The 21,302-nt window shown below is 53.2% G+C and overlaps 1 protein-coding gene across 2 annotated transcripts in view; it reads left to right on the top strand.

Annotated features, from left to right (window-relative positions):
• UMODL1 (uromodulin like 1) overlaps positions 1–21,302 on the top strand; it is a 56,820-nt gene that overhangs the window by 13,516 nt on the left and 22,002 nt on the right. For both annotated transcript variants that reach the window (XM_019745653.2, XM_074324964.1), the window contains 6 exons: positions 689–829; positions 8,455–8,709; positions 10,603–10,715; positions 12,254–12,473; positions 19,201–19,338; positions 20,394–20,945. In XM_019745653.2, the coding sequence (XP_019601212.2) occupies positions 689–829; positions 8,455–8,709; positions 10,603–10,715; positions 12,254–12,473; positions 19,201–19,338; positions 20,394–20,945 (1,419 nt within the window). The remainder of the gene's footprint in view (positions 1–688; positions 830–8,454; positions 8,710–10,602; positions 10,716–12,253; positions 12,474–19,200; positions 19,339–20,393; positions 20,946–21,302) is intronic.

Below are 21,302 nucleotides of genomic sequence, written 5' to 3'. Positions count from 1 at the left end.
GAGGGGCTAGGACCCGGGGCTTTGTTCTGAACTGGATGCTGTCAGAAAGTGGGCGTTCTGTGATTGGGTGTGTCAATGTATCTGACCTATGGGGAGGGGCAAACTAGCATGAAGATAAGCCAAAACACCAAGAGTCACTCATTTTGTCCAGGAGCGGGGGGTTGGTATTTTGTGGGTGACACCACTGTTCTTTCTCTGTCTGGCTCCAACAACACCGTGCAGTGGCCTTGCTCCTCTGTCTCACTTCATCCCAGTCGTGGAGTCGCCTTGTGTGTCCTGTGAGATTGTTTCCATCGATAGGAATGTACCAGGGCCCAGCCGTGAGTGACAGGCCACTTCTGAATGTCAGGGGCTGGTCTGTGCTCTTTGTCAGTCCAGAAAAATGCCCATCCGCAAGGTTAATTCTTGGGTAGGGTGTTGGGACCCCATCATTTTATGACCCTTCAGGGTCAATACAGCCCCAAAGTGATTCGTTCAGGCACACATGACAGCTGTACTCTGTGTCCCGAGGTGTGGGCCGGCCACTTGAATGGAGGCGGCCAGGGGGCTACGGGCTTTCTAAGATGGGGGCTTCAAGACGCAGCCTGGGGCTGCTGCCCAGACCACTTCCTCAGCTCTCAGGACACACGTGTGGCGGTTAATGAGAATGACCAGCGGGTTACAACTCACCAATTCTCCTTTTCAACAGACGTAAATGAATGTTTCTACGAGGAGCTCAACGCCTGCTCTGAAGAAGAACTGTGCTTAAACGTTGACGGCTCGTACCAGTGCGTCTGTCACGAGGAGCCACCCACCTCGTTCCCCCAGAAGCTGAACCGCACGTGTGAAGGTGAGATGGCAAGGACTCACTTAAGGAATCTTTCCAGGCTGCACGGCCCACAGACCACAGAGATCCTCTCCCGTTGCGAAGACAGCATGGCTGGCTCGTGGTTGCAGGGTCATGATTCAGTTCTGCAGGTCGCTCTAGATCTCATCGCAGGCCACTCTTGCATCCATTCTTGGGTTTAACCAACATTTATTGTGTACCACTCACTGTGCCAAATGCTGGTGATAGAAACACGTGAATAGATAGATGGTCACTTCTGCTCTCAGGAAACTCAGAGAACAGGCCAGAAGCTTGCCAGGCATGTCTAAGTAGGATGCCTGTGTGACCGATTGGTTCAATTGGGACAACTTGGAGAGTGAAAGTGGCCTGACTAATACTCACACTGGGGCTGCAGGAATAGCTGGCCGTCCCTGCGATTACCGAAGAATTAGATGCAGGAGAGAGAGAGGGAAATGAGGCAGCATGCAGATGTCTCAGCTGAACCACTGAATAGACGGTGATTCCTGAATGAGGTGGGGAAGCCTGGGCTTAGTATTATGATTTTTGACAATAACGGTGGTTATTATTTTTGACGATGATAGGTCATCCTGAGAAGGAGTTGAAGTCCAGTGAGGCTGCCAGGATGCTGACTGGGATGGGTATTGGTGCTGGGGCTCAGAGCCGGCGCCAAGCTGCACATGGAAGTCTGGGGTCACCGGCATCCCTGTGGCATTTAACTGTAGGCAGGGTTGAGGGAAGGAAACAGGGCTTGGTGCCTGTGGCTGAGGAACCCCAATATTTAGAAGTCATTTAACTTTTTACTCTCAAAAATCGTAGACAACTATAAATGCATCTTACTTCATCTCCAACCCCTTCCATCCCCCCCCAACCCTATGAAATCCTTCATCACATGACTTCATCCGTCACTATTTCAGAATGTATCTCTAAGAGGTAAGAGAGACGTTTTTTAAAAATCCACAACATCGTATCACATCATCCCTAAAAGAAGCCAAAATAATAATTCTTCAATTTCATCAAATATCCAGCCTGTTGGCATTTCTGATTGTCTCACTGTTATCATAATCTTTTAACATAATCGTTTCAATTGCAAGTTAAGTCCGATCCAACAATTAGTGATGATAGCTCTTAAGTTATTCTATTTTTCATCCGGAGGGTTGCCATCTATCTCTCTGTTTCTTGTAACTGTTGCAGGACCTGGTTCCCTTCGCCCAGCTGAGCTCCCCACGAGCTGGGATCTGCCAGCATCGGGGGCCCCCCTCACTCTGTCTCCTCCTCTGAACCACAGTTGTCTTTGGGGCAGGCCCCTCCCTTTAATGGTGCTCAGATCCCTTTAGTATCTGGGAAAGCCAGCCAATGGGTCCCCTCACAGATGTCCCCAAGTACACAGAATATAGGATGATAGAACAAACTGACTATACTGAGACTCAGTTATTAAAACCTTACAGCTGTGTGGGTGACACAGCTGTCCTAGACACTCTGTCCCCTCCCACTCCTTTCAGTCAACTGCCCATTGCTGGACTTGGCAACTCTGTGCACCCCCGCCGAAGCCCTCACTTCCTCTCCCTTCAGGGGAGGCGGGATGTGTGGCCTCATGTTCTGAGGGACCCAGCCCCAGTCATGTCCTCTGGCAGCGTCTTAATAGCAAGCTCTTCACTGTCACCTTCCTTTCCCTGTGTCACCCCCTTACTCCCCATATTTCTCAAACAAATGGCCTGCTTTGGAATCCTCACCTCAGGGCCTGCTTCTGGGAGAACCCAAACAGAATTGTAATCTGTTGGCACCTTGATTCATTTATTGTATCAGGAGGTTTAGCAGTGGGAGCCATGAGCATGATGATGCCCTGAGAAGTGCCCCGTGGTCCTGTGAGATGGGACGGTCTGTGGTTTCTACGGGTCCTGAAGTCACAGTTGAAGGAAAGGCTGCATTTTAGTCAGAGGTCAGGGAAAATAAAGATTTCTTTTCTCATCTGAGTTTTTGGAGCCTGGCATTGGCCCCTGGTCCCCTCTTCAGGTTAAGAACCCCTAATGTGGAGGCACTGTCCAATTCAGATTTGGAGGTGACTTTTTATTTAGGAAGACTCCTTCATATTTTATAGGTGCTGTCCTGTTCTTCCATGGTATGTGCTGTCCCCCTTTGTGTGGCCTTAGCAGCAGCTGATGAGCAGTGAAGACTTTGGCAGGACAGTGCTCTGAGTAAGATGGGCACTCTGGAGGGCACCCAGCGGCAGCACGTGTGACCTGACACCCCTGTGCTCAGGTGCGCTCTGCTGCTGGGTGGAGAATAGACTAGATGGGTCATGGCAGACTCCATATCACTCCTCTAGTGACGGAACATGGATTGAGTTGTGTGGAAATGTGCCTAGCTGAAAAGACTACATTTCCCTACTTCCCTTGTAGGTAGGGTGGCCATGTGACTTGCCTCAGCCAATGAGATATAGCAGAAGTTCCCATGGGAGTTGGGAAGACTGCTTAAGGGTTATGGGTCCTGCTGAGGCCAAGCTGGGCACGGGACTGTGATGGCCATCTGAGCCATGTGGTGACCTTGAGGATAAATCCCAGATGTTATGGATGGAGGAGCAAAGATAGTGAAGGGGCCTGGGTCTGCCGTACCATAGACGTTCCCTATGAAAGGGGTACACCTGCATAAAGGTTGCACCCCCATTATGTGCAGTTTCCTATTACATGGAACAGCAGATCCCAACCTAAGTGTCTGGGCCAGGCACAGAGCAGGGAGGGAGGCACAGTTCAGGCAGGGTCATGGGAGCAGATGGCTGGTGGTGGGACAGCAGCCGGGTGGGAAATGCACCTGCTAGGCAGATGCCAGGCCTCCCCAGGACAAGTGGGCACAGCCTACAGGCAGGGGGCTGTTGGGAGGAGGCCACAGGATGGAACTTTGCAGACTTGCTGCATCTCTTAAAGCGTTTAGCCTGGAGAAGATATGGCTTGTTCAATTTGGTCCCTTCCTCTGGTCTTTCCGGAATCTGATAGATTACTTTAACCACCATCTAATAGTGGAAAGATAAGTCTTCCCCAGTCTCTGTGTTCTAGCAAACTTTTGTTTTTCCCTGTTCCCTTCCAGGTTTTTTACCCTACTTAAATCCTGCTATCCATGCAATTTTGTATTCTGCTTTCTTCACTCACCATTATGTCATATGAAAGGGTTCCAAGAAGCATCCTGGTCTTCGTAATTCTGATTTTTGATGGTTGAGTAATAATGATATTATATCGTAATGATATAATGCGCTTGGCTAGTTCCCTCATGGGGGGGCGTTTGGGTGCTCCCAACATTCTGCCCTAAAAACCAGAACTTTCATTAACATCGTGAAGTGGTTATGGAGAATATTATTAGTCATGTTTGAATTGCTTAATTGAACTCACATGTCCTTTCCTCTTGAAAGGAACGTGACAGTGAGGACCCTCCCTTTGTTCACAGTAACACAGCCAGAGCTGCTCAGCCCTTAAGTCACCGGACTCTGTGATAAGTGCTTTGTGGTCTCACCTCATTTACTCCTGTGACCAGCCCACTAGGCACCTCCCACGGTGTGGCACGGCCCCCAGGGGCTGCCCTTTTTTTTCCTAAAGATTTTATTGGGGAAGGGGAAGTGTGTACTTCCAGGACTTTTTTTCCAAATTGTTGTCCTTTCAATCTCAGCTCCAGGTCCAGTTGCCATTGCTAGTTGCAGGGGGCGCAGCCCACCATCCCTTGTGGGAGTGGAACTGGCAACCTTGTGGTTGAGAGGACACGCTCCAACCAACTGAGCCATCTGGGAGCTCAGTGGCAGCTCAGCTCAAGGTGCCGTGTTCAATCTTAGTTGCAGGGGGCGCTGCCCACCATCCCTTGCAGGACTCGAGGAATTGAACTGGCAACCTTGTGGTTGAGAGCCCACTGGCCCATGTGGGAATCGAACTGGCAGCCTTCAGAGTTAGGAGCACAGAGCTCCAACCGCCTGAGCCACCGGGCCGGCCCCCAGGGGCTGCCCTTCGGCATCGCTGTGCCACCCAGTGGCTGTGCCCTTTCCTCCTGTATCCATGCCAAGGGCCAGGAGCTGACCAGAGTTCCAAAGCTTGGACTGTTTCCTTTCGTGATCTGTGACCCAGCAAGCTCATGACTGGATGGTCCCTACTGATTCTTCTCGCTCTGCTGTGGGCAGGGGAGGGTGGAGGCTGCCTGCCGACATGGGTGGCGGGGGTGGGGTGGGGAGGGAGGCTGGTTCCCAGCACCACCTGAGGACCCAGAGGGGTTCGGGTCAGTGTTCATCCACTGGAATGTTCTGCTTCCCCCGGGATGAAGCTCTGCAGGGGAGGTCTTTTGGCCACTGGCAAATAGACGCACTCAACACATACGAGTATGTGATATGAGTGAATGAAAAGGGAGGTTTGAGGGGTCTCTGGGTGTGTGAGTGGTGCCTACCTGCTCCAGTATGCAGCTCACTACTTTGGGGGTCTGGTTAGAACTGTGCGCAGACCTCCTGCAGACCATCCTTGGATCTCGTGGGCTGTGGCCTCTAAGGGTGGAGTCCCGTGCTGTCACCGAGAATAGGAGGTTGGCATACAGTTATTAAAAATACTCTGGTCAATAATCTGAAAAAATATGACACTATTTACAGTTAGGAATGTTGTCAGCCAGTCTTTGCCCAAATGCCACCCGGATACTGAGTTGTAAGCTTCCTTGCAAATATAGGCCATCCCGCCCGAGAACACAGGTGGGGAAGGCTCACTGCCTGACTCCGCTCCTCTTAGGGCAGAAAAGGCAGCTCCAGCGTTGCCAGCTCAGAACTTTAGACTGAATTCCAATCCCATTTTGCTAAGGGAAGCAGCATATGTTTTAAATTTAGAAGCTCATAGAAATGAGCAATTTGCTGGAATGGTTTAAAGTACAAACCCGTGGAAAATACAGCACCAATTTCACATGCTTTTCTTGTGAAATTAGTCACCCAATTAATGACACGCGGGGCAGCTGGATTCTTGCACAAAACAGAAACCGTAGGAAATATTGCATGGTTGGCATGTAATGTTCCAGGGACATGTTCTGTTTTTAGAACAGAGTAGAACTGTATGCAGGAGTCATCGTAACTCCCTTTGACACGATCCTCTGCCCAGCTGGAACCTAATAGCTATTCAGCTCCGTAAAGAAACGTGTCCTAGACTTGTGCTTGGCCAGGGTAGGGTTGCCTGCTGGAAAGGCAGCCAGCTGGCAGGAAGTGGCCTCCAGGCTCACCCCAAGCAGGAGTCCTCATTCCCAACTGAATGCTCGGACTCCTGGCTTGAATCCTCAGCATTTCTACCTTTACAGGGTCAGGCATCAGGGTGACAGGCCCGAGGGAAAAAGAGGAAACGAGCCCAACACAGGAGGTCCTAGGAAAGGTGGCGTCCCCAGCAGTCCCCTTCCTGCTTCACAGAGATGGGTCAGGGCTGCCCGGAAGAAACAGGGCCAGACCCACAGGACGGGGAGTCCGATGCGCTTCACCGAGATAAGGGTCACGTCCCCAACAGTAAGATAGAGAGGGCCACATGGCAGCGGTGTCCTCGGGTCACAGAGTCAAGGTTTGGTGTTACTTTCTAGGGCCACGTTTTGACAGGGTGTTGAAAAGCTAAAGGGTCACAGGAGGAGGGTATTCTGGCTAATGAAGGACTAAAATCCAAGTTCGAGGGGAAGGGGCAGAAGGACAATTTCACATTTAACATCACAAGCTCTGTCCTACAGAAGCGGCATCGGCCTTAGTGTGTCAGAAGCTGGCTGATTTTGCAGCAGCACAAAGAAATTTTTCAATGACTTGTGCTGTCCAGCCAACAGCTGCCTTGAAAACGAGTCGAGGAAGATTGGGAAGCACATTCGTTTCCTGTGGCTGCCGTAACCAAGCGCCACAAATCTGTGATTTCAACAATAGCAACAGGGTCAAAGCGTACAAAGAAAAAGATCAAATTCATTTTTAAAAGGAGAAGAAAACAACGGAAATATATTCTCTCTCGGTTCCAGGAGTGGACGTCTGAAAAGGACAGGTGTGTCTTCTTCACGTACCTGGCAGCTCCCCACCACAGGGGCCTTACTGGGAAACAGCAAGAATTTAGATGGAGGGGCCAGGCCTGTCCAAGTACGGCAGTGGAGGGGGTGCTGGGCTCCCCGTCTTGTGACCTTCCCGTATACCCACCTGCTTTGAGGGAGATCCCCAGGGGCTCACAGTGGCGAAGCACGAATACACAGGGCCCCCCGTTTATAAAAGGCAGCTCAGTGCTCAGCGGGAGGAGGACCCAGCAGGGCTGAGTCGCAGGACCTGGGTGGGCTGCTAAACTTGATTCTGAGCCTCTTGGCAGCCAAGGCAAAAAGGGAAATGGGTTGAATTGTACTGGTTTTTATTTTTTACTGAAAGGAAGCATACACATGTATCTGGAAAGATAGATTTTTTTTTTCATGATACTAGAAAACATATATTTTATGAATCCTTCCATGAAGGGCTTTGGGAAACTAAAGGTACTTTTGAACTTTGTTTTTTTAACTATGGTTTTACAAAAGATTTATAGAAAAGAATCTCCCCATGGCTTGTTTTTTACAGAACTCCAATTCTGATGTAAAAGGGATTGTTCTTAGACTGAGGGCGAACCTACTTTTTGTATAAAACCAGGTGCCTGCTGTAAGCCAGAATTTTTCTTCCAAAAAAGAGATTTAATTCTATTTGAGTGTTAAAAAATATATATTAATTGTTATAGTAATAATAATTGTTCTATTAGAGTATCACATGCTAGAGTGTTATATTAGAGTATTGCTCTCCAGAACGTGGACTTTCATATGAAAACATAAGTGGCCTCAGCCTGACTCCTGACTCTGTCTTCCTTTCTCTGAAGGACACAGATTAGAACAGGACCCACCCTAAGCGCCTCACTTGAACTTAATCACCTCTTTAAAGACCCTCCCTCTAAATACACTCACGTTCTGCTGTACTGTGAGTTGGGATGTCAACATATGAATTTTGGAGAACACAGTTCAGCGCATGACACGCCATCTGGCCCCAGCTGCAAAAACAACTTAGGTTGTTCCCATCTTGGTTACTGTGAATGACTATCGCGGGGCAGAAGTCTCTTTGACATAAGGATCTCACTTCTTTCAGATAAATATCCAGAAGTAGAACTGCTGGATCACATGGTACTTCTAGTTTTAACTTTTAGAGGACCCTCCACACTGTTTTCCATGATGGCTGCACCAATTTACACAAGGGGTCAAGGGGTCCCTTTGCTCAGCATCCTTGCCGGCACTTGTCTCTCGTCCTCTTGATGACGGCGTTCTCCCAGGGGTGAGGTGATCCCTCACTGTGGTTTGGACTTGCATGTCCCTGGTGACTGGTAACGTTGAGCATCTTTTCAGGTACCTGCACATCTTCTTTGGGAAAGTGTCTGTCCAGATTTTTTGCCCATTTTGTAATCGGGTCATTTGTGATTTTGCTCTTGAGATGTCTGAGTTCCATACACCTTTTGAATACTAATCCCTTGTCAGGCATCTGATTTGCAAATACCTTCTTGTTTATGGTTCTCTTTGTTGTGCAGAAGCGTTTCAATCTGTGTCAACCCACTTGTTGATTTTCGCTTTGTTGCATCTGTCTGACATTCTCCACACCTTCCACTTTGTGTCATTCACAGATGGCCCTCCCATCCGAGACCACATGATCCTCAGCGTTACCAGCAGCAGCTTTCACGTGTCCTGGAGTTTGAATTCCACCCAGAACCGCACTTTCCACGTGCAGGTTTACAGGGGTGAGGAGCTGCTCAGGAGTGCCTGGACCCAGGGGACGACCCTGGAGGTGGCTGGGCTGGAGGCCGGAGTGCTGTATGGGGTGAAGACCAGCTACCAGGCGTGTGGGACCAACGTCACCACCACGCTGACTGTCAGAACCGGTAAGGCACTCGTCTGAATGTCCCAGGTTTCCTGTGACTTGGTCTTTCTATCCTGGTTCTGTTGGCCCCAGCGATTCAAATCATTGATGTTCCTGTAAGCTGGCAGGGCGGGGCGTGGACCTGGTCCTACCTGTCCTAACAGGGCCATGGGCGCTCCGTGCCCTTTGAGCAGGCATGGTGGTCATGGCCATCACAGGTGGGGGCCTCAGCCTCGGGGTTCAGAGTGCAGAGCACAGAAGTAGCTGCATGTAAGACTGCACAGGGGTCTGCCTCGTGCACAGGTTAATGCCCATGACAGTGAATGAACGAGGTGTGGGAGGCATAGGCCTTAAGGACATGGCTCTGCATCCTTTATGAGCTGATTTGGTGCCCACCCGTGCCAAGTCGTCAGACCACACAGGTGGGCACCAGGGGCCCCTAGGACCCCAGCCCGCAAATGCAAGCCCTTGACTTTGCACAAGCCTTCCAGTTTCCAAGCAGGCGCCGTCTCACCTTCTCATTTCACCTTCAAGGTGCTCTGGGAGTCGGTGGAAGGAGTACTCTTTTGCCTTTGAGGAAACTGACACCGGGTGGGGTTCCTTGCCCGAAGGTCGTCCCATGAGTGAGGGTGGACCTGAGTTCTGATTCCCCCCTCGCTGAGGTCCTCCTTTCCCACCTCGTCACGGAGCCGCTTTGCAGTACAGATCCATTGCCATTCAGACATGAAACAGGATCTCTTAGCTCCCCCAGCACGCCCGGGAAAAATACCTACGTTCCAATGCAGGACGGATCGTTTGGAAGATTCCAGAAGGCTCCTTCTCTGTATTGTACAAGTGCCTGTTTTTAGGGAGCTTGATTGGCTGTAAAGGCCCTCTCTAATGAATTTGACCTTGTTACAAGCCTGCGACGATGTTTGGTGGGGGATGTTACTGCAGCAGTCAGTACCCAGAGCCGCAGGTGATGGGCTTCCGGGCACCAGGGGGAACTAACTGTCCAGGAGGCTCCACCATGTGCAGGCTGACGTCCAGGCCTGAGGCTCACGGGCCACAAGCAACACTTGTTTCTCTTCCTAAGATGGGAGAAGGTTCAGTGGGGACCCGATCTAGAAATGTGCAATATACAATGCTGGTGACATTTCTGTGGCCTTAAATAGTATGTGCAGCCGTGATATGGGCCCAAAGTTCGCAGCGCGTGGGGAGCCGGGCTGCGGGCACAGCTGTGGGTGGCTGTTAGGTCACCAGAGAAGCGCAGAGAGTTGCAGCAGGATCTGCTGGGGGCTTGGTTTTATTCTCGGTCATGAAAGCTGGATGTTCCCGTGTCCCAGTGAGTCTTTTTCAGCTTCACTATGTCCAAAGGAAAGGACGCCTCCCCTGACGGGGCACCAGCTCCACTGGTTTGCCCAGCACACAGCAGGTTCTGAGAGGTGGCACTTTGGGTTCGAAAATGTGGGAAGGCCAGGGCAAATCGTGACTAGTTGGTCACCTGAGTGCTGGGGGGCCGGGTAGGCATGGCATGTGGACTTAGCTGTGCTCTGTGGCTGTGAAAGTGGCAAGGGAAGGCGGCGGCCACGCTGCGTGAGGGTCTGCTGGAGGGGCCTTCATCCCCAGCAGGTGCTGGCGAATCCCAGTTCCCAGCGGCGGGGATGTGGTGCCATCTGTGCCTGTCCCTCCATGTCCCTGCCCTGGATGTACAGGTGTGTGTTTATGTCAGGAGTGTCCTTCACCCATGCTGGAGGCAAGTATTCCTTACATCGATTTCCCCCCGTTTTCACTAGCCCAATCGAACACTCATGCCTCAATCTATTTTTTCAAAAATTTCCCCTCTAAAGAATAGGCTTTAGGGAAGACATTGGGGGAAAAGCGAGTGGTGTTGGCTCACTGGCCTGCAGCTAATGTGCCCGATTGTCTGTGTCAGATGCCCGGGTGTTCCAAGTCACAGTGAGAATCCTAAACCGCACGCTGACCGAGACGCTGCTGAACCGCGAGAGCCCCGAGCACCAGGAGTTTTCCCAACAAGTGCTTCACGAGGTAAAGCCAAGCGCGGGAACAATGAGCTTTGGAAGCGAGGGACTCACACGAGCCAGACAGTCCCTTGAGCACCTTCTCTGTGACTGTGGCACAAGTGCAGGTCCCCACAGCCATGGGGACCCAGCCCAAATCCCACAGTAATTACTCAACGCTTCCCCCCCCATTTATGGGGGACTTAATCTAGATTGGGGGCCAAACCATCTTTGAAATACGTGCCTTTGATTCAAATGGGCGACACCACTGGATGGTAGGTACAGCTGGGTTTTCTGTCACCTTCCACCTGAGGGACCTGGGGATCTGTCTTTGTACTTTGAAGCAGCTTCACGGAGGAAGCACGTACGAGTGATCATGGTACCCCTTCCTCCCTGGGGCCAGAGGGAGACATCAGCACGCCGCCTGGGCAAACCAGGCCGGTGGCAAATGCTATGGTCAATTGGAGAAAAAAGTGACTGGCCAAACAGTCAAGAACTGAGTAAGGTATACAATTTTACCCTTGTTGCAAACTAATAAGCTAGCCCGTGCCAGCATTGATGCCGGCAGAAGACCCAAGATGCCCGGGGCAGAGGCAGAGGACGGCACAGCACGAGCATCATTGGTCCCGAAGTCCACAGGGGTGACTCAGGGGGGACCAGCGCACACAGTGGGTCTGCATCACAGTGGAGAAACCTGGGCTTGGGGAACCTGAACCTTTGTAATGGCTGCAAACAAACCTGCCTAAACCTCACTCCAGAAGGAGACATGACTTTTATTATATCAGACAGTGAACATTTCTTCCCTTTGCCTGGAGGGGCCATGATCTCTCTCCCCCAAGACTTCATCATAAAAGCACCTTGGAAAGATGTGCTGGAACAGAGGGCAGTTAGTGCTTCTACTTGCAAAATGTGTAGAAATTTAAGAGATGGAAGGACGGCTGGCTGCCTTGCGAACTTTTACGTGCAGGGGAAATCGGTTTTGAACTTTCTTCAGGAACTCCCTTTTGTTTCCAGTGGTATCCGCCTGGGTGTGCAGGAATGGGGTGGTAGGCTGGTGGGGCAAAGCTGGTGTCTCCATTGTTCCTACAGGGGTGACCCTGAACCTCTGGCTTTGCCTGTGTTTCCTGAGAGATACAGCCCTGTGTGTGGGGTGGGGGGAAGTGCCAAATAGCCATGAGATGGTTCCTCAGAGACCCCCCTTGGTCAATCCATCAGTCAATCCAACAGCCCCTCTCTCTCTCACACACATAACTCACCTACACACTGACTTCGGGGTACCCACGGTGGACTGTGCATCTCATGCTCCATGACGGGAGCCTGTGAGTGGTCACTGAGTTCTCACATAGGCCAGGCCCGCCGTCCCAGGGGAAGCCTGGTTGGGGTGCAGTGAGCTGGGGGACATCTCTGCTTGCCCTGAGCACTTGGTGGCTGGGCACCTCCCCTTGGTCATAAAGAGGGGACACATGGATTATTTGCTCCCTCTGCCAGCCGTCCCTGGGGCCCGCCTAACGGTTTTGAAGATGTTATGGAAAATCTGCTTAATGATGGCTCTTGCCTCTCGTCTAGGTTGAAAGCTCCTTTCCGCCGGCGCTGTCTTACTTGTATAGACGAGGCAAGCTGAGGCTGCAGATCGTGTCTCTCGAGGCCGGAAGTGTGGTTGTGAAGCTCAGAGTGACGGTGCAGGACCCTGAGTTCCCAGTGGACATCTCCACACTGGCCCTCATGCTCCCGCGGCTGTGGATGAGCACAGTGTTCCATATTGACCAGCGGGGGACACTCGTGCAAGGTGGGCTCCCCTCCCCACCAGGTGTGCCTCTGGGAGGCCTCCAATGTCACAGGCTGCAGCATTTTGGGTCAACATTGACTTTACTCCAAAGGATAAAGTAGATGAAATTAGAATTCTTATTCTGTGTTCTTCACACTGGAACATGGCTGGAAAGTGGAGCAGAAAGGTTGCTGGGTCACCTGCAGTTGGCTCCCATTTGGCCCCAGGTGGGCCCAGCCCTGAAACAGTGAGCCCCCCTGCCCCCCACAACTGCTGTCCCATAGATGGGGCTTGTCCTCTCGGAGGGTGTTTCTCGGCTGCCGCAGGCCCAGAGCTCAAGGTGGAACCTCACACGGGGAAGGGGACGGGAGCGGAATACGTCTGTGTCAGGGCCCAAGCACTGCCCGGCCGCTATGCCACTCACTAACACCTGGATCTGTTTTATTAGCCCAAATGTTATGTGATTTCGCATGGTGTTTCCTTGAAGCAGGAAGTCACAGCTCAGGGGTGGGGGAGGGAGAGGAGACCAAGAGCAAGAAAGACAGACAGACATACAGGCAGAGAGAGAGATGGGGGTAAGAGAGACTCAGAGTCAGAGACAGAGATACCGACAGAGACACCACAAGACAGAGAGAGATGGAGGAAGAAGGGACTGGGGGAGGTGAGATAGAGAGAGAGAGACAGTGACAGAGAGGGACAGCGAGTTGCTGATGTGCCGTTCAAACGTAGGGACAAACTCCCTCAAGCAGTGAGGACACCGACGGTCTCTATGTCACCCAGACTGTTTCGGGCGCGGTCTGTGGAATGAGCATCACTCTGACCCCCAGGGGAGCTGGATCCGAGAGTGAGCTCAGTCATCTCCTTTGGGCTCTGTCCTGGGCTGCTCTGCTATCCTAACCTCCTCCGACACAAGCATGCAGGGAAGGCTAAGAGAGGGTCACACCTGAAGTCAAATCTACCTGCCAGGCCTGGAGGTGGCTCTGTCACCCCCTCAGGGATGGAGGTGGCAGTGGCTCTCTGCACCTGGCTGGCCCTTGGTACCCCGAGGTTGGGTCCTCGGTGTATGCCCCCCCCTGGGGCCACATGGGAGCCATCTGCGGGTGACCCAGCAGCCCTTATGCTCTACCACCAGCCCCCACGCCTCAGGGCTTAGGTACTCCCAGATCTTTGTCAAATGATGCAGTGTGTCGAGTGGTGGCCCCCTCAAAAGATATGTCCAACCAGAACTTCAGAATGGGACCTTATTTGGAAGAAGACTCTTTGCAGATGAAATTAAGGTAGGATCTGAGATCATCCTGGATCTGGGTGGGCCCCCAATCCAATGACAAGTGTCCTTAGAAGTGACAGAAAAGAAGACAGGGAGGAGGACACGTGAAGAAGGAGTGATGTGGCCACAAACCAAGCAACACCTGAGCCCCCAGAAGCTGGAAGAGGAGGGACAGACCCTCCCCTGTGGCCCTCAGAGGGCGCCCAGCCCCGCGACACCCGGAGTTTGGACTTTGGACTCCGGACTCCAGCACTGGGACAGATGAACTCTGTTGTTTTAAGCCAGCTTCAAAGCTTGTGGTGATTTCTTATGCAGCCTCAGAAAACTCAGAGGAAGAACAGATACCTGTATTGCTCACAGTCTGGGGTTCTCAACAAACCTCTTTTAAGTATCCCCACCAAGTTCCAGAAGCCCCTTAGAAGGGAAGAGCAGGCTCCACCCTGCAGCGAGCGTCCCTGACACACGTGGCTGTTTGCTGGACGTTCCGGGCTGACAGGCAGCCGAGCAGCAGCTGAGGAAAGGCCCCTGGTGTGGGCAATTGCTCTTGGCCCAGGACCAGGAGGCTTAGGCTGCTTACTGGCAGGGGACGTGCCCTGCCTGTACGGTCTTCTGACCCAGTTTCAGCTGGCTTCTGACACCAGAGCCCACAGGACTGTGCCCAGGACACAGCCCCCACACAGGCCTGAGCCCACGTGTGGGGAAGGCGTTTTCTGCTCCCAAGAGAGCCGTCAGCCCCACCAGCCCACCCAGAAGCACGTTCGTTGCCATTCTGCAGAAAATCAACACACAAGAGCTCCTCTCCTCTGTGGCTCACGCTGAAATAATGTTGGCTTCGTCCGAGCATTCCTGCATCATCTGGGAGTGCTCCCCACCCGTGAGGCAACGTGTCCCATCAGTGAGGAGGTCACGTCATGACCTCATCTTCTCCCTGAGGCCTGTCTTCCTGGGGTCACTGGGTGGACCTGTGTCCTGGGTCTTCCTCCAGGAGGATATGCCCACGTTGGGAGGCCCTAGTCCTATGAGCCACACCCTCAGGGGTGGTTGGCAGAGCCTGTCACTTTGCCCCAAAGGAAGAGGCATGACATGGGAAGGCTTCAGTCCCAGCTCTGCCATTCAGGTGGTTACTGGACAGTGGGCTCTTCTCGGCCTGGTGTCCAGGTTCTTGGCATCTTGAGCAAAGAATTGAATGAGACACAGAAATAAAGTGGTGAAAGAGTAGCTTATTAGAAGAGATAGCACACTCCAAAGGGATAGGAGCGGACCCGAGCAGCAGAGAATGGCTCAAGGGCCCATTTAAAAAAGAAAAAGCACACTCCAAAGAGTTTGGAGCGGGCCCCTGAGCAAAAGCAAGGCTCAGAAGGTTCAAAGGGCCCGGACTGGCGAGGACTTGGAGTTTTTATCTTTTTTCTTTCGAATGGGCTGTTCCTTTCCAGGAGTGGGACCACTTGATTGACACCTGTGATTGACAAGAGGCTATTATCTCATCTTTTCGGACTGAGCATGTTCCCAGAATTCAGTCTGTTATGATATTAATGAACTTCCGGCATATGTATGATATTATAATGATGGTATAACGAGGCCCAGGTGAAATGAAGATCGTCGTGGCCTTTACTGTGCAGGTGTGAGTGGCCGGTTTAATCTAGTTGGGTATTTCGTTTCCGATTTGTTCCTCATAGGGGTAGATAATTACAATGAGAAGGGCAAGTTTTGGGTGGAGACGGGAGGTCTTTTGGGAGGTCGCATTCTGTGGGTGGTGTAGGAATGCAGACCCGGTGCCTGTCTCTAACTGCCTGCCTTTTTTCCCCTTGGGAGGTGTGCTCCCTATAAATCTCTATGGGAAGTTGAGGGATAGAAGGTCCTTCCTTCTGTATCTGCTTCCTGCTGGACGGGGATGTAGAGCTGTCCCTGCCTATTGGGGGATTCATGGAACTCTCGCCTGTCTGATCTCAGCTGGGAGGAAGGGGTCTTGAGACCCGCATGGAAGAGCACGCTGGGTTCTTTGGTTGCGACTGGCAGTCTTGCGGGGGTATCCTCTGTATCCCCAAGGCCCCTGAATGAGGAAAAGTAGATTTTAATTAATCCATTCAACCCGTCATTCAGGTGTTGTCAATTGTCCAGGAGTTAGGCCCGGAATGCGTAGGAGAGAACACTAGGCTTCAATGACTACAATCAAGAAGTATGAATCACAAGTTTTAGGGTCATTATCTAAAGCAGGGGTAGGAGATTTCTATGATTCAGGTTAAAAAGCAATATTATTTATGATTAAGAAACTAATGGGAGTTAAAACACCAAAGAAAGAAAACTTAGAGTTTTTGTAGCGAGAAGCCTTCTCGTCTGGCTTGTATCAGTGGGACCCTGCACCAGTGACCCCACCTCCTGGGCCTCAGTGTGCTCATCTGGGAAATGGGAACATCATGGCACATCTCACTTCTTAAGGCTGTGAGTAAATGGAGGGAGAATGTGGGTGTGGGAAGTAGTGCAGGGCTTGGCATGCTGCTGACGGCCCCGCCCACATTTCAGGTTAACTCTTCTAGGATCAATTTTCACATCTGGGGTGAGTCCTTGGGCCAGGAAGGTCCTCCAGCATCTCCTGGGGCCCCACCGGTCCGCCCCTCCCAAGGGGCACCTCTCCCTGCTCCCTCCCATCTCCCACACCCTTGGCTCTTCTGGCCCTGCCTCCCGCCTTCCTTAAGGTTTGCTTTCAGGAAGGACCATCCTGCTCATTTGCTCTTTTTTTTTTTTTTTTAATTGGGGGAAGGGAACAGGACTTTATTGGGGAACAGTTTTGCCAGTTCAACTCCTCGAGTCCCACAAGCGATGGTGCACAGTGCCCCCTGCAACTAAGATTGAACATGGCACCTTGAGCTGAGCTGCCACTGAGCTCCTGGATGGCTCAGTTGGCTGGAGCGCGGGCTCTCAACCACAAGCTTGCCGGTTTGATTCATTTGCTCTTAAGTGACAATGACCAACGGGGCTTCCACCAGGCCTCCACATGGCCCTCTGTGCTTCAGTGATCTGTGCAGATGGCAGCCAGAGGAGGTGCTAGTGACACCATTGTTCTGCGTGAGGGGTCCCCTGGGTCTGCTGGCATCTCTGTGGTCACAGTGCCACCTTCTCCTGGGTGCGTCAGGAGGGGCCTAACCATGTCCCCAAAGCTTCCAGTCACCTGCATGCTCCTGGCAGGATCGCAGCCGCCTGTCCTCTGTGCAGGCAGTGGGTGAAGGGACATGAGAGAGGGAGCCTGGCCCTGCGACTGTCTCCATCCCCCTGGCCTGCTAGGTGGGTTTTCTTTCTTTACATTCAATGGTGCTGCCTTTTGTCCAGCTGCTGTGCCTGGTGCCCTTAGTGCAGACCGTCTGTGCCCGCCTTTCCCCTCTAGTGTGAATCTGACACCAGCCCCCAGGTGACAGGAGGGCTCTGGCCCAGATGTCACCTCCGAAGGGTACCTGGGCCCCAAAGACAGTATGGGGCCCCCTGAGGAGCCTGCCCCTTCTGAGACGGGGCAGCCTGTTCTGGGGTTTCCCCAACCCATTCCTGGGGGCAGGGGGCCCCTGTAGCAGGAGTGGAAGCTCTGCGGTGGCTGTCCCTATCCTCCAGGAAGTGGGCTACACCCTTGTCCCAGCTTCAGGGCCCGAAGGAGCAGCGCGCAGCTTCCTACATGGGGCCCGCGGCCAGTCCAGGAGGTGCAGAGGCCCCATGGCAGCTCTAACTGCTTGCAGACCTGCTTCCTCTGTCTGAACTGGAGAACTGCCTGACCTCAGTCTTGAACACAAGGTCAAATAGAGCTGTCCCCGCCTTACTCAGGCTTGCTGGCGAGCTGTGTGCTGGGGGAGTGCAGGCTAGGTGAGTCACTGCCACTAAAAATAGATACCAGGTTCTTAGCGGTGTGAGCCCAAGTCTCGACTGGGACCTTGCTCTCCTCAGGGCCCTGCTGCAGCTCTGTCCCCAGCCTGAGCTCTGTCCCCAGCCTGAGCCCCCCAGCACCTTTGAGCTGCCTGTCCACTGGAGGTTGGGCAGGGATCCAGAAAGGACTGGAGGCCAGGCCAGCAGGGCCCTGCCTGTGAAGGAGACCAGGCGTGTTGTGTGTGCATGTGTGTGCGCATGTGTGTATATGTGTACATGTGCATGCATGTGCGTGTGTTTGTGCATGCATGTGTATGTATGTGCACGTGTGTATATGTGTTTTACATCAGCTGATGAGTGAGTCTGCTGGTCTTGGGGGAGCTGCTTCGGTGAAGATCAGGAAGCAAAACTGCGAACAGCACAATGGGCCTCTGGGTACTTGGCTGCAGCTTTCTCTGCACAAAACTGAACCCGTCACTTGTCTCGACTGGAATCCTAGCCACACTCGGCTCCTCTGGCACACTGGCCATGGATCGGGCACCCCGCCAGCAGCTCTAGGGAGCGTCGAGCAGAAGGCCTCGCAGCCCCCCGCACTGGGGGATCCAAGCCCCTTCTCGGGCCCCAGTCTGCCCTGCTAGCAGAGGGGACTCTGTTTGGAGCCATCTGCTCCCCTGGGGAGCACAAGGGGTTGGCACAGGCACTGACTCAAAGGCCCCTCCCAGCTTGAAAGACAATTTGAGATAGTTATTCCTTCAGGTTTATCGTGCTTATTGCACGCAGCACTTTATTGATCGGTCATATGTCAAAATGCATGAAACCACATTTTTCTGAAAGCAGGTACAGGTGTAGGGGGTGGAAATCTCAGGGGGTCTAGGAGATGGGGAAGGAGAGGGTGGGAGAAAGAGAAGGGACTGGTTTTCCAGATGAATTTTGTTTCACAATTTGGCCTCATGTGAGTCCTGGCTGCCCCGTGATTAGAAAAGGCGGGGCTGGGTACGGTGAGGGTGGGTGAGCAAGTCTGGGGGCCATGGCGGGGATTTACAGGGACAGGGCTTACTGAACACTCTACCTTGTGCAAATCAGAAGGGTCAAGGCTTCCTGATGATGTGGGGGTTTGGGACTCTGAGTCTTTCCCGGAGGAGGTGCTCATGGGTCATTCCTATCTGTGTCGAGGAAGGTCATGTGATACTTAATGGGACCCTTCTTGGCTCAGGCATTTTCCTCTTTCTTTCTTGAAACACTAAATATTAGAGGGTGTCGGCACATCAGAGAGATTTGGGTCTGGGAACGAAGGACAAACGAGGGAGAAATATACTCACACCGGTGTGCGCTAATACCCCCAGAAGGACACAACATTCCCTAATCTTCGCCCCCAAATCAGCCAGCCAGTGGTGAGGGTCGCGCAGGCAGGCGCTCAGCCTGTGACTTTGGTTCAAGTTCAGGTTCCTGGGGAAGGTCCTACACAGGGCCTCCTCCCGGGCATGCTGGATGCCACGGGCACATCACCGATTCCCGGCCTTGTCCTTTGGGCCAGTTGCTGCAAAGACAGTCAGGAAAAGCTCTGCTCGGCTACCACTCATTTTCTGAGCAGCCTCTGGCCTTTTTGTCACCGGCTCCTGTCCTGTCTCCTGTCAACAGATTGGGACGAGTGTGCAGACAGCCTAGAACACGACTGCTCCCCGGCCGCCCAGTGCATCAACCTGGAGGGTTCCTACACCTGCCAGTGCCTGACGGCCAGGGATGCCAACCCCTCCCGAGCAGGCCGGGCCTGTGCTGGTGAGTCTCCCTGCCCCCACTCCGTCCCCCCAGCTCTGGGCCCTGCCCCCTCTGGGGACCTGGGGGAAGGGCAGGGCCAATTTCTCCATCAGGCATGAAGGGCACAGTGCCAAGGGCCCACCGTCCTGTTAGGAACCCACGAAAATGGTTTTAAAAGCAAAGAAATATAACAGTGAATATCAATAATGAATCCAGTCTTTATACCAATGCAGTTTTAAAATATAAGTTTTAATTTTTTTATGGATGAAGTGATTCACAAAAGTCATGATGCAGCCAGAGGAGGGGGTCCCTCCTCAGGTGGCCTGGAGCCTGAGAGAGTGTGGGAGCCCAGGCGGGTGTGGAGAAGGCCCTGATGGGGGCCTCTGGGCCCCAGTCCTGTCACATCTCTGCCCTAAGTTTTTTAGGGCCAGTTTTGATTGATTGGTTGGACTACCTGGCAGGCTGAGGTGAGAAGCGGGAGGCCACGTACAGACACAAAATGCTGTGATCGATTAGCCACGTCTGCCCTGGGCACAGGGTGGGCAGTGGAGGCACTCAGCCACCTTTCGCCGTCCCAGCTCAGGGCTTCTAGCCAGAACAGCACAGACTCATCCCCTGGGGAGCAGAACGCTGCTCCTCTCCCACGTTGTTCTCCTTCCTCACATCCACACAGCTTCTCTTCTCTCAGTCGTCTTGTCAGGTGAGGTCCGCAGACTGATAACAGTGGCCAGCACCAAGAACAACCCCATTTCCCCAAAGGCTGGATGGGTTGGCCAACAAAAGCCAAGCCCTGCATTCGTGTCCTAGTTCTGCAGACCCCCCAGGGAGACCCCCACTCTCGGGGTCTCAGCGTCCTCATTTATTAAATGAAGTGGCCCCTCCACGGCCTCCGCAAGAGTCAGTTGGGTGACTGCAAACATGGGCCCCACTAAACATTCATAATCACCAACCAAGACAGTCTGTATCCCACCTGGGGGTCCACCTGGGGGGGCTCTTGCACATGGGTGGCATCTGGTAGGCTTTGTTCAGATGTTTCTGGACCAGACACCCCATCTGAGAGTGACTTGTCCTGGCAGGTGATGAGGTGAGCCCCGTGGGAGGTGCACTGTCCCTCACGACAGGGGTGATGGCCCCAGCTCTCAGCACAGAAGCAACAGCTCTTGGCCTGGAGACCCCCACCTTGTCACCCAGCCCTGGGCGCCCGTGGGGCACCCCTGCAGCAGGCCAGGCCCAGACCCCAGGGCCCCCGCCCAGGATTGGGGGCAGTGGCGTGGTCGGGCAGGACAGGAACAGCACAGGGCAAGGCGTGGAGGAGGAAGTGCCCAGCGAGGCCTCCAGCCTGGGGACGGGCCAGTGGATGGCCACCAGGGCTCCCAGGCCAACCCGCAGCTCCCTTCCCGGGGCCACGGAGGGCCCGCTCGATGCCCCTGGACAGTTGCTGAGAAACTCCACTACAGAGCCGCCTGCCTTGCCCACCCCTGCTGAGGGTCCAACGGGCCAGGCCATGTGGCACGCCAGCCTCCCGACGCGGGACACACCGCCTGCAGCTCTGGACCCCACACAGCCACAGAACGCAGACCCTGCACCCTCGGCCCCCATCCCTGCATCTCTGAAGACCCTGGCCTGTGGTGAGTGCCTGGAACAGTGTGTCCCAGGGACCACGTGGTCAGTGTGAGTTCCAGTGGCAAAGGCCCCTGTAGTGGTCGAGTCAAAGACCTTTTAGAACCACTCAGGTGGATTTCTCACTTTAAGTCTGGGCAGACAGGGTGCCGAGCAGCCCTGTTCCTGGGGGCCGGCTTCTGGTCTATTTGGGATAAGAACTTGGTCTCTGTTTTCTCTACAGCCCTTCCCCTTCCTAAGCCTCCTATTTGCCAACAGCTGGGGCAGGAAGTCGGGCATCTGGGGGAGACCATGGGGCCCCTGTGTCACACTGAGCATGGGCACAGCCCCCAGCAGTATTGGGCGCCCAACATTTCTGCACTTCC

This window comes from Rhinolophus sinicus, linkage group LG01 (assembly GCF_036562045.2).
Source record: "Rhinolophus sinicus isolate RSC01 linkage group LG01, ASM3656204v1, whole genome shotgun sequence".
In the NCBI taxonomy this organism is placed as follows: Eukaryota; Metazoa; Chordata; class Mammalia; order Chiroptera; family Rhinolophidae; genus Rhinolophus; species Rhinolophus sinicus.
This window is presented reverse-complemented; position numbering and strand designations above follow the sequence as displayed.